Source organism: Pyrgilauda ruficollis, unplaced genomic scaffold (genome assembly GCF_017590135.1).
Source record: "Pyrgilauda ruficollis isolate IOZ18807 unplaced genomic scaffold, ASM1759013v1 scaffold8, whole genome shotgun sequence".
NCBI lineage: Eukaryota > Metazoa > Chordata > Aves > Passeriformes > Passeridae > Pyrgilauda > Pyrgilauda ruficollis.
In genome coordinates, this window is record NW_024529932.1 from 495,021 (window position 1) to 508,234 (window position 13,214).

Sequence of the window (13,214 nt, forward strand, 5' to 3'; positions counted from 1 at the left end):
AAAGGAAAAAATGTGCAAGCTGACTGGCCAAGTTATGGTCATTTCCGGGTGACTTGCTTCCTCAAAGGTCACCCCGCGAACGTTCATTCTTCCTCCAGCTTGTACTGATTATCTCGAGAGAAGGTCGATGTTGATAAAGGGAGACACATTAAAATAAACTGTGTTATCCAGGTTCTCCCTTGTGTGTTACCACTCTAACACAGCACATACTGTATTAATTCTGTTTCATCCACTGTAGGTGAATGAGTCTCTTGAAAATGTACCAAAACAACCTGAGAGTAAGGAACAAAATGTCTAAGTAAATCTTTAATCCTTTATTGAGCAATAATCTATCATACATTTCATTTTTCAAAGGTGGTCTACTTTTTGCCACAATTCGAGATGCCAGAATTACAGCTTGTTTTCAGGCTGATTAAGCTACTGCCACAGCCCTATTTTCCTTAGCTCAGTGTGAAATAATTCAGTCCCAGAAGAGACCACACAAATTTAAAGGGGAGAGGGAAGGAGGGATAAGAAAGGGAGAAACAGAGAGGGAATGCCAGGGAGGACACAAACGTGACAGGAAAGGAGCTGGACACACAGAAATGTATCTTCCTAAGGACATACACATTCTTTTGCAAATTTCAGGTATCTGGTTTTTAAATTTTAATGCAGAATTCTCTGAAAGTGGTTTGAATGTATTTTTTCAGACAACATTGAGGCTGTAAAAGAACAGTTGTGGAAAGCATCTGCAGTACTTAAAAATCTCTGCCCATTAGTTAAAATTGACCTACTTCAGCCCTTGCTGAAGCCCTTGAAAATAACGGGCCTCATAGTCCTCTTTCTTAAACAGTAACTGATGTAAAAAACCCTCCAGATTTTACTTTCCTAAAAAACCTTTTTTTTTTTTTTAATCAGACCTTGTTAATAAAGAATAAAGACACTTCATATAATTATTTAATACAGTACTTTGAAGCAAAAATTGTGGCCATCTTACAACACACAGCAATGAAGAATGTCAGATTAATTCATTACACACGCTGTTTTAAAATTATTTCATAAGCTGTGCCACAATAATTAATGAGATTAGTAAGATCAGAGATAAATGTAATTAAAGCAGCTCAGATGAATTTCAAATTTCTGATAAGGAATACATGAATAATGAACACTTGCTAGTCTTAACAGTTTTCAAAGTTTGCTACTTTGATGGATAGCCTCTATTCCATGCACTAAATATTTATCATATAGACTTAAAAAATCTTTAGGATGGGAAAAGAATTTACAGCATGTATATCACAAGAAAATCCACACCACCAAGCCCTTCCCCCCCCATGAACACGTGGAGCCAGAAGAAGCTACACAAGCATACAGAAAACTTTCACAGAGAGCATGCCTTCAGATTCTGTACTCACACACAACCTGTACACATCTTCTCTTTTGCACACTCTCTCCTTTCTAACAGGACTGCTGGATAAATACTAGAAGTTGCCAGATAGCTGACCACTAGTTTTTTAATAATTCACACTCTCAGAGCTGAAGCTTTTCTGTTGTGCAAGAGAGTGGATGCTGCTCCTAGGAGAGTGACAAAAATGGCCAGAAATTTTGAGGGGGTTTCTTAGTAGTTCCCCAAACCTCACGGCTTTTCAAATCCCTGAAAACTTGATTAAAGTGTTTGAAAAGCTTGCAAGGCATTCTAAACAGTAGCACAACTAATCTGAAAAAATTAGGTATTTGTAGTATTAATTATAGTCCATTTCTCTATCATTTCACAGAATGAACTTCAAAGCCTCAGGGAAAAGTTGGCCCTGATGTAATGGCATTGAGAAATGAAGTTCATTAAGATCTTAAAGAACAAACAACAGCAACAATTAGCTGCTATACTCATTCTTGATTGATTGCTAAGAAACACAGACTCTGCAAATCAAAGGGCCCTGCCAGTGCTTTGGTCTACTTTGAAAAAAAAAAAAATTATAAATAAGGAGTTTGCTACTTCCCTTTGTGGGGATATTCAAACTCAGAGAATATTCAACTTCACTCTAACTTTTTATACTCTCTTGCTTAAATAAGCATTTTTCGACTCTGATCCCTTTCCTCTGAGGTTCCTTCCCTCTTTGTTCCTTGAGAAATAACTCTTTTCCCCATCATATGTTTGCATATTTCATAGCATTTATGTGTCTCCACTTTAGACATTAATTATCCCACACATACACACATTTTTATACCTGTATCCTAAAACACATTTTTTTTTCTTATGGCTAGCTCCAGTTTAGGCATATCTTACACTTGATGATTTCCAGCAAAGAAAGCACTAAGCATTTGGTTTATCCAGCAAGAATTTATACAAAAAACTGGACAAGAAAAAGGAAAAAACAATAACATATGTTCTCTGAGAACATAATGGCCCAGAATGAATGACTAACCAGACTGTTTCAGGTGGAAATTAGATTTCATGAGATATTCCAGTTGTTATAACCTAAGAATAAACCTTTGGTACCATGATAAACTTTCTGCCATCCTGTTGATCTTGGTTGTCTTCTTAAATTGAAGACCAAATAGGCATGCATTGACATATTTTGCTTAGGCTATTGAAGTGCACCTCAGTAGATTTATTCCAGCAGTGGCTTTGTATTAATATACAATAAATTATTTTGGTAGTGCAATATATTGAATGCTGGTATTAAATCTCCCCTAATTTCTACAGATGTTTTTTTGTTAGATTATTTATGAACACTTTCTATTTGGTTTTGCATCTTTTAAAGATTCAGATCATTTTTGAATCTCCTTTTATTAATCTACTTTCATCTTAAGCTGAATCAATTCAAAATAAATCAATTCAATGTTATTTTCTAAACCCACCTTCCCTGTATATTCATTAATTAACAAACCCATATTTTAAACAGCAGCTTTAATCCCTAATGTATCCCTGAATGGACAGGTCAGGGATTATCTGGAGAAAACACTTATTGACTAACGTACCTCATCTGTTACTCCCATATTAGATTTTTTGTAATGCCTTAGCTCCAAGTAGTATTTCTCTTTCTAATGGCATAACAGAAATGTGTATAGATGTATAAATCTGATGTGGGGGCTCTATAGTAGACTGCCAAATGTATTCTGGAACATCTTTTTTTTACAGTCTTTCGCCTAGAGCAATTCTGACCCTTAATTTTTACTATTTTACCTGCTATCCCCAATTCCCTTTCTTACATTCAGTGGCATCAAAGAACAAAGCTACTTCATTTCTTCACCTTTTGCCTTCCTTTTCTGAAGGCATCCGGTTCTGAGCATCTTTTTAATATTTGCTTTATTGTGTTAAGTTGCGGTTTTTTTAATACAAATACGTTTTGCAATGCAGCTGTTATGCATCCCTAATTCCTTCATCCTTGCAATGGCTGGCAGCAGCAGTTTAAGTTATCCCACTTGGTTCACAAGACTCCTCGTATTTTCAGACAAACATTTCAGTTAATTGTTTTACTGATAACTCATTTGGTTGCTAGTTTAGGAACAATCCTTTCACTAATTATATACTCCACTTGAATACCATCTCTCCGTCTGTCCACAGATATTCCTTTATCTTTTGCAATGCCTTGATGTATTTAACTGCCCTCCTCCTGTGTACTAAAGCCAGACAAGAAGATTACAGTCACTTCCAACTGTCTTCCCTTGTTTCTCAGTTTAAGGCTCTTATCCTTTGTTTGAGTCCCACTCCTAGGAAGTCACTCTCCCAGATATTCTAGTGGAATTACAGGAAAACCAGATTTCATTGAAAAGTAAAAATCAAAAATCTTTGAAGATATATCAGATATAGTATATATTACCTCAAAATTGCTTCCAAATTTGGAAATTTCCTGTTTTTCTTACAAGGGTAAGAGTGATGGTACTTAAAAAGCCATTGACTTCCAGACGAGCATGAATAAACATAAAATGGCTTGTAGGAGGTTCAGGTTGATTTCTTTAAAAAGAATTTTCTCACATATTTTAGGATGACCATACAATTTGCAATTAGTTATTCTAACTAGTAACTGAGTAACAACAACATGATTTGTCCCTTCTGAGACTGTTGAAATACCTATGCAAACAGGAGGTCTGGAATAAAAATAAATCAACAAATATACATATTTTTTCCTTTTTTTCTTTGCAAAGACAAATAAAAAATAAAAATAAAAAAATAAATAAATATAATGGCAATATGACCATTTCCTAGTATGAGTGGTAGCATATAAATAGAAGAGAAATATATTCACTGTAAAAAATGTGAGTTGTTTTTTTTTTTAAGAGCAATTTTTATAGTGAAGTCTTTACCTGCTTTATTACTAGAAAATAAGAATCAAGAAGAGACCATATTATTCAAAATATTTCTAGATTTTTGTTTCCTTCTGATGGAAGGAAAGGTCCCATGTCTGTGAACAATAACCCTTTGTATTTAACAAGGTAAATATAAAGGTAAAGAATAACAGCAGTAAAATCACCCTGCTCTCTGGCTGTTTCTGTATATAGTGTAGAAGTTGTTTTAATCTAATGTGTATTGTTGCATAATATCCTCAGGCACATTCAAGTAAAAGCTAAAGCTGTACAGAAAAGCCAACATTTTAAATGGGTCTTGTCATTAATGCTTTATTAATTGCCCCAGGCAATGCAAACCCAGAGCTAGGCAAGCTATAACAATATGACACTTTAAGGTCAAATCCAATTCCTGCTGTGTTTTATGGAGTGGGCCAAATATTGAGTTAACAGCAGGAAAGAACAATTTATTGAGCTTTCTCCATCTCCTGATTATCTGATCTAAATTAGATCAGTTAGGTTGTTTTTCTCTAAAAAAATCCCATCTTTTGTCCACTCAACTTCAAAGAATCTTTGATTGTTTGTGTTAGAACAATAAACTTTATCAAATTATATTTATTTATGCTATATCTAGTGCACTGAATATAAAGAAATGAGATGTATATATAAATATAAAATATAATACAGCACCTTCTTTATGTTTACATAAACAAAAATACCATAACGAAATTGCATATTTATCCATTTATTTAACATATATGTTACCTTCACATCTGAGGTGTCTCTTTGGCTGTTCCTCCAGGACCTGGCCACTGAAGAGAAGGTTCGATCTGGGTGGTCAAACTTGCCGTCATTTGCATTTAGAAAGAATGTTGTAAAGGGCTCCTGTAGTTAATGAAATTATGACAGATTAAGAAAACAGTACAAGGACTCATGCAGCAGGTTTCTGTCAAAATCCAAAAGCCTATTGCAAACCAAAATACTTCTCAAAGGCAGAATTAAAGAAAAACATGGCACCTCATAGTTATATGTATGCATGTGTTTCTGCACTGAACATCTGAGTATATTTCTTGGCAGTAACACATTTTGCACAAACAAATCTTGAGTTCTGTACCATAAGACTAATTACCTATCAGACATATGTAGCCCAGTTCCAGTTCATAATGACTGCCTCCTTTACTGCAACCACCACAAACACACTGTATGTTATTTATATAACTGGGCTTTGTGTACTCCTTGCATGTTGGTATGTCAAAATCTTTTAAAAATCCTATCTCTAAATCTTTCTTGTGCTTTCATTTTATTTAAAAGAGCTCAGTAGGTTCCACTTTGCCTCAAGGTGAGACAAATGGCTCTACGGTCGTTATGAGACAGACTGTGGTTCCAGGATATGCAGTTTTATCTTTACTTTGGGGCAGAGGCACAGAGATTAAATATTTAGAGTCTTTACTTTCACTAATTATATTTGAAACCATATCCCAATTTATATTAAATGGAAACAACTACCAGCTTTTGGGGAGGAAGAGCTCAGGTATTATACAGTCTGGATAACCCATTTTGATGTCACTACATTCCTCTGCAGTGAAGGGGTTAACAGTGGACCAAATCCTTAATTTGACAGTAGAACTTGAATACTAAGATCAGTGGCAGAAACCTGGTTTTTCACCACTACTCCATTAGCTCTCTTATCCAACTAATAGCTGGCAGCGTGCCTACAGGGATGGATGTTCGTTCTTCCTCTTCGCCAAAGTCTCACAGAGAATGTTTTTAAGAAAGTCCCTTTCATTAAATTCATACCCAAACTTATTTCATTGCATACCCTTATGATCTGGAAATTTTGGTAATGAAAGCAGCTCAAGATCACCAGATCACAGTTTTTATTATAGTGTTACTTATCTATTATTTGAATTTTATTTTAAACATTCTCTGTTTCCTTCTATGAAATTTTTGAACAAGTCAGGGAACTCCTTCATTAACAAAGAATGTTTTAAGGAATTATGCCCCATTATACGTATTGTGGGAAAATTACCCCAGATGAAATACATATGAAGAAATTTATGTTTACATAGTCCTTAAGAGAAGTTAAAATAAGGAAAGCATGGATGCAAAAATAGTGAAAATATCCAAAAAAAGAGGAAAATAAAAGATGGAATTCGTACTCCCAAAAACCATTATTTCTCTACTTTTATTCCACTTGTCTTTCCAGTTAGTTTTTTTCTATCATACACAGAATGACTTTCTTTCAAAGATGAAAAAACCCTAATCAATTTTTTTCCTCTTAAAACATGGGGAATTTGTTTTAAATAGACACATTCAAAAGAATAATATCTCATAAATATACTTGATCTGCTAATTTATTCCAATCAGTGAATACTAATATGTATTAAATAATTAATTAAAATAATAAAATTAAATAGAAAATCATCACAATATAATTTCTTGTTGGAGGACCCTAAATTTCATTGCACAATGGCTTTATTTGTACTTGTGAGTATTAAAAGGCCATGTGGTGAGGAAGAGATTTATAATTTAAATAGAATATAAAAATTTAACAGTGGCTCAACTTGGTGAGTAGTATAAACTACCACAATTCATTGAAATATTCACAGAAAATAAGTTTTTATCTATCCAGATTTTTCAGTGCTCCATATAGTGAATTCAATGTAAAATATAAAGGAAAATGTGTAAGATTCAGACCCAGAAGTACAAAATGGAAAACAATATATACAAAAATTGGATTATATTAATTTATCCTAAAATTATGTTAATATTATAATTTTATTAAATTGACATTTTTCAATATTAGAATTATTTTACTTTTAAATTAATTCCTTCTCCCAATTATCTGTATATATTTACAATAGGAATTATGCTGTTTTCTAGCTTGCCCCTTTGACTGAAAAACATTATATGTTCTTGATCTGAGCACAAATAATTCTGTCTTCTAACAACTCCTACCCATCACTCTTTTCTTTATAAGATATGTGTAATTTTTGTGAATATTATTGTGGAGCAGACTGTGGATCATTGCAGAAGTTCTGAAATCAGAAGCAGTCGAAGGATTTAAAAGAAGCACAAACCAGAGAAATGATGTAATTACAATAAATTATGTAAAAATATTAATCCAAACTTGCACGACAACATTATTTTAAGCATCTGAGACAAATACACAAAAGCAATAAAATTCATAATCAAGGATTAAACTTTTAGTAGCTGAGCACTACAGGGTGCCCTATTATGCTATTCTGCCACGGCCTGTTGTGCCTATCTTTTTGGATTCTTAATCCTTAGCAGAAATTCAGAGCTTTCACTTGCTTTATCTCAGACCTCTAACATAATTTTAAGGTAATTTTTATTCTCTGGGAAGTCAAGTGCTTATACAAATATAATTCCTATCTGTATTCTATATACTAATTTAAATACTGTTATTCTGTGATACTGATTACTGTCGTTTCATGTAAAGGTTTGTCGCTGTGAAAGCTATAAAGCAGCACAATGTTTTCATTAATACTCCATCTCACTCATTCCTAATATTCTGAATAAAATTCACGCCTTGTTCACTGCCAACAAGGAGAGAAATTCGTGGGGTACTTGATTACATTGAACATAAGCTTGAGCTGTGAGAATGAGTTTTTCCATTCAATAGCACTTCTCTCCTGCCCTTTCCTTTTAGCAGTACCCAGACTCATTTGAATAATTTATGGTGGGAGTAGAGGGAGGAGGAAGGGATGTGGTCATTTTAAGACATCCTGTGTCACACAAAAATGTCTTTCCAGCCATTTGTAAGAGGAGAGATGTAAGGGTTTATCAGTGACGCACACTTTTTGCCTGATATACCTGTAATTGTTCTGCTCAATTCTAACAAAAAAAAAGACCCAAATTCACTTCTGTTTACCAGATGACATTCAGTTCTCCTCATCTTTGAATCTCACTAAAAACTGGTTTTAACTCAATCTGATCTAACTCATAATAAATCCAGAATTTCTTCTACCTTGTACAAATACGCACTCATTGCAACAGCAACTGGAAGACAATTATTCTCTACAAACATTAGAGAATCATGCTCTCAAACTGGTCGCTGGTTCCATAAACATGCAACTGATTTATACAAGTATAAATTCTTCAGTAGCAATTATTGAGAACATTTAATTGTACCATAACTCTATCCTATTTCTCCTAAAAATCTGAAACCAATGCTGATATTTACATTCTATGTGATTCAAGACACAATTCATTCTTCTATTTTTCTTTTTCCTTCTGTCTACTTTTCAGGCCAAGTCACTGGACTATATGGCATTCTGAAGTGGCATTCTTGGTTTAAATTATTCCGTCTTCTGCAACTTAAATATTCACTGCTCTAGATGAAATGCATATGAAGAAAATGAGTCTTCCTGTGATAAGGTCACCTAGCAATAAACTATGAGTATTCAATTTCATTTACACAAAAATACATACAAGAGAATGGTAAAATAAAGGCAGAGATATCAAAATTAGCTACACAGGACAGAACTGAGGCTAAGACATACAGTGTCTTTTGAAAAGCTAGCCTGAAATATGTATTGGGTTTGTGTGTAAAGTTTTGGTAGTGGGGAAGGCTACAGGGGTGGCTGCTATGAGAAGCTTTTGCCATATCCAGTGGTGCCAACACTAGCTGGCTCCAAGGTGGATCTGCTGCTGACCAAGGCTAAGCCTGTCAGTTATAGCAAAGTGCCTTTATGATGACAGACTTCGCAAGGCTCAGGGGAAGGCTGCACAAGAACACTAGAGAGAGCAATGAGAATATGTGAGAGGAGCAGCTTTGCAGACAACAAAGTCAGTGCAGGAGGAGGGCAAGGAGGTGCTCCAGGCCCCAGAACAGAGATTTCCTGTTCAGCCCATGGTGAGGCAGCTGTGCCCCTACAGACCATGGAGGTCCAGAGCAGAGTACAGCTCTCCCTGCAGCCCTGGAGGAATCCATGTCACAGCAGGTGGATGCCTGAGGAAGGCGATGAACCCCTGGAAGCCAAGCTGGAGTAGGCTCCTGGCAGGGACCTGTGCTTCCATGGAGAGTGGAGCCCATGTGGGAGCAAGTTTGTTGGCAGGACTTGTAAGCCCGCAGAGAACCCACTGCTGCAGTCTGCTCCCGAGGAACTGCACCCTGTGGGAGGGACCCATGCTGGAGCAGCTCATGAAGCGCTGCTGCAGCTGCAGCCCGTGGGAAGGACTCACTTTACAGAAGTTCATGGAGGACTGTCTCCCATGGGAGGGACCCCACGTTGGAGCAGGGGAAGACTGTGGAGTCTTCTGAGGAGATTGGAGTGGCAGAGACAAGTGTGATGAACGGAGCACAGCCCCCATTCCCATTCCCCCATGTTGGTGGGGAGAGGAGAGAGAGAATTTAGGAGTTAAGTCCAGAGAAGAAGGGAGGGGTTGGGAGGAAGGTGGTTTTAAAATTTGACTTTATTTTCTCGTTATCCTACTCTCATTTGATTGGTAATAATCCAAACTAATTGCCCCAAGCTAAGTCCGTTTTGCCCATGATGGTAACTGGTGAGGGATCTCTCCTTGTCCTTATCTCAACCCATGAGTCTTTCCTTATTTTTTCTTTCTCCAGCCCAGCTGAAGTGGGGAGTAGTAGAGCAGTTTTTGTGGGTACCTGACATCTAGGCAAAGCTAACCTACTACAATACACCAGATAAGGGAAAGCAACTGTGGGAAATATAAGGCAGTAGGGAACAGATTTTCACAGAATTGACTCAAAAATATGATATTAAAAGCAATGTTTTGAAGACAACTGACAGAAACCAGATTGCACCTGTCAAAGCTGAAAAGCAAGACTTAAAATAATTTTTAAGGTTTTGTGGCAATTACACAATTCTCTCTATATATATACTTCAGAGTGGCTGAAACTTCCTTACTTACAGCAAATACTGTTTCCTCCAACACTAAGGTCTAGGCAGGCAGTTTCTCCCCTTGGATCCCGTTACTACATTCTGTTTTGTTCTGTTTCTATCTAAACTCCCCGTTCCAATTTACTTTTTTCATATATTTTTCATTTGTTTCCTTGCTTTTTTATTTTTCTTTTGCTTTTCCTTTTTTCTTCTTCTTTTGTTTACACAGTCTTCTCCCATGGTTTTAGTTTGTACTCCTGTCCTTCACTCTCAGTTTGTTGCCACTTTCTACCAAAAGCTCTACAGCAGCATGTTTCCCCATCACTTTCCTCCAGTCTTTCAAAATACTGAAATTTTTCTGTCTGAATCTCTGCATCTCTGAATGTCACCTTCCTCTGTTTGGACTAGACTGTAATTTACCTTTTCTTACAGAGTCTTTTCCACAAACTCATATCAAAGCTCTATCTCAAAAAATTCAAGAAATACTACTTTAACTTACAGAAATCTGACCTAGCCTTATCTATCAATTTCACTGGCACAATCTTCTCCCTTAGGATACTTCATCCTTTATTTTGTAACAAAAATATCTCCCTATAGATTGCTATGACTTCATAATCTTCATTACCATAATCTTTTCCTCTATACACACTTATTTTCAAATTTCTATTTAGGCTTTCCATTTGCTGCCTTATCCAGTCTTATCATATTATTATATTTCTTTTCTTTTCTGAGGTTCAAATTTTCCCTGGATTTGTCTTCTTTCACTTCTGCTGTCTACTCCCTTTATAGACTGCTTTTCTTTGCTGGTCAATCATATTTAAATAATCTTTAAAATACTTGTGTAGGAGTGTCCCTGTATTTAAGTTATCTGTTGTTTTCACTTTTTCATTGGCAACCTCTTCTTTGGGTATCAGTGGTTTCCACCTCTGCTTTCAATCCTCACATATATTGTTTGCTCTAACAAATGTAATTTGTACGGTCTATATTGCAAGGCCATCAAGACAAAGATTTTGTTCTCTTGCTCTGTTAGATGAGAACACAAGGAGAGCAAGACCTTCTACGGTATTACATAAAGAACAGTAGTAAAAATGACATTGAGTTAACCTAATGCAGGAAGTGAATACTCCTTGGTGTGTTGTACATTCAGCCTGTAACCAGATTTTCAGCGCTGAGAATTTGCTGACTAGCAAGAGGGGATCTTGTGCTGTACAGCAGCCAAAATTAATAGACAAACATCCAAATAAAACTACTGGTTTTAATCTACTTTAAGGCAACAAAGTGTACCATAAAATGTATTCAGTAGATGACTAATTTAGCAACACTTAAAAGGAATACAGTGGTCACCCAACACAGGAGTGTAATCAACACTTAGTTTCCCATGGTTTAAGAAGTATATCCTGAACTCACAGACACATGAATTCCCTTTTGAGCAGAAAAAAAATGAACATGTATGCCTAAGGGAAGCTAAAATGAGTTCAAACTTGATTATCAAGCTTTGTGTGGCTGTTTTGCTTTGTTTTAGGCAAAACATGCTTAGAATACACTTTATGCGACAGATTTTTATTGGCAGGGTATACTTTAAATTAAGTAATTACATAGGCACTCAACTTTTCATTAATTCAGGTTTCTCTGTGAAACCTTCAGTGTCACATCAACACTCTTTATTCTGTAAATAATTGTGATAACACATACACTGAATTCAGATTCATTCTATCTTTAAAGTTTAGTCCCCTTCTCTTGATCTGGTTTTGGTCACAGGAGCATGAGGTTTCCAGAACTGACATAACAGTTTGAAATTAGAATCCACATTTCCACATTTCCAAAAACTGTAGAGATATTCATTAATTTAGAAGCATAGCTCATTTGCATTGTTCAATGTTGCTTTAATATAAAACTGGCTATATAATTCCCCTCTCGATGTGACAGTTTAATGTTCTTACAAAAGGCTTTTTTTTAAATGTTGCATGGATCTGTCCCTAGCTGAAAATAATAAATGAGTATGAGCAGTATCAGATTTCTGTCTTGAGGTACTTTTTTGGGGGTGGATTTAATTTTAGATGCATTTTAGATGCCTCATTGTATACATCCTAATACCAGCACAATTTTATGTTTAAATTTATTTTGGATTGTTTGGGTAGGAAGGACCTGCTGATCACTAAAAATGAGCATATAAAGAATATCAAGAGAATTTCTGAGATTTTAAGGTAGGGAAGAACAATGAGATTTTAATAGAAAGGTGCTTTCATAAAAACAAAACAAAACAAAACAGTGGTAAGTGACAGAAAAGATGCTGTAAATAAAGATATCCATGAAAACCAGGATCCAGCAATACTTACAATACGAACAAGCCAAGCCAAGGTAGAAGTAGATGTAGAGTAGTGGGTGTTATAATGATAAGGTGGAGTCTGATCATCTTCCCATGTCTCATACCGTTCTGCATAGAAGACAGCTCTCTTTGGGTTCAAAGCACCAATAGGCTGTAAAGTGATAAGAGGTCAAATATATTATCAGCTGAAGGGCAGCATGTCTGATATGGCATAAGTTAATTCTGCATTAAGATTCACTGCACAGGAGACTCTGCAACCAAACACATTCCATGCTGTAGTAACCCCTGAGATTGCTGTAAGCTTAGAGTTTACCTCTTTTTCAAAGGCTTTGTGTACTATAAGTCTTATGAGTTTCCTTATTTTAAGTGACAAATATAAGTGATCCACATCTGCAAACTTTCAAGACCTTCTTGAAGTGTAAGTTGTTTCCCAATTAGTTCAGTAACATTCTTCTGGAAATAGACTTCTAAAACTGCATTTAAAATGCATTGAGGCCAAACTAATATTTCTGTTGCTGTCATTCACCATAATCACACAGCTAATGAAAACTGACTTTTGCTCGCACAGGATACTTTGTAATGCGCAGTTCATGATGAAAAGATTTCACGCGGAACTGCTGATGGTGTCTGGTGATCCTAAGCAGAAATACTTTAAAACCATGCATAGTCCTCAGGACTGGGTGTACTTTCTGACTGAACAAAGCCACGTTTTACTGATATAAGCAAACAAGCTTTGTACTTGAAAAGAATAGAATGCA

At 35.8% G+C, this 13,214-nt stretch overlaps 1 protein-coding gene across 4 annotated transcripts in view; it reads right to left on the minus strand.

Moving 5' to 3' along the window:
- The window catches only part of NBEA (neurobeachin), a 448,146-nt gene that overhangs the window by 60,552 nt on the left and 374,380 nt on the right, over window positions 1-13,214 (minus strand). For all 4 annotated transcript variants that reach the window (XM_041487283.1, XM_041487285.1, XM_041487282.1 and 1 more), the window contains 2 exons: window positions 12,467-12,607; window positions 5,026-5,145 (listed from right to left, as the gene is read on the minus strand). In XM_041487283.1, coding sequence (XP_041343217.1) covers window positions 5,026-5,145; window positions 12,467-12,607 — 261 coding nt within the window. The remainder of the gene's footprint in view (window positions 1-5,025; window positions 5,146-12,466; window positions 12,608-13,214) is intronic.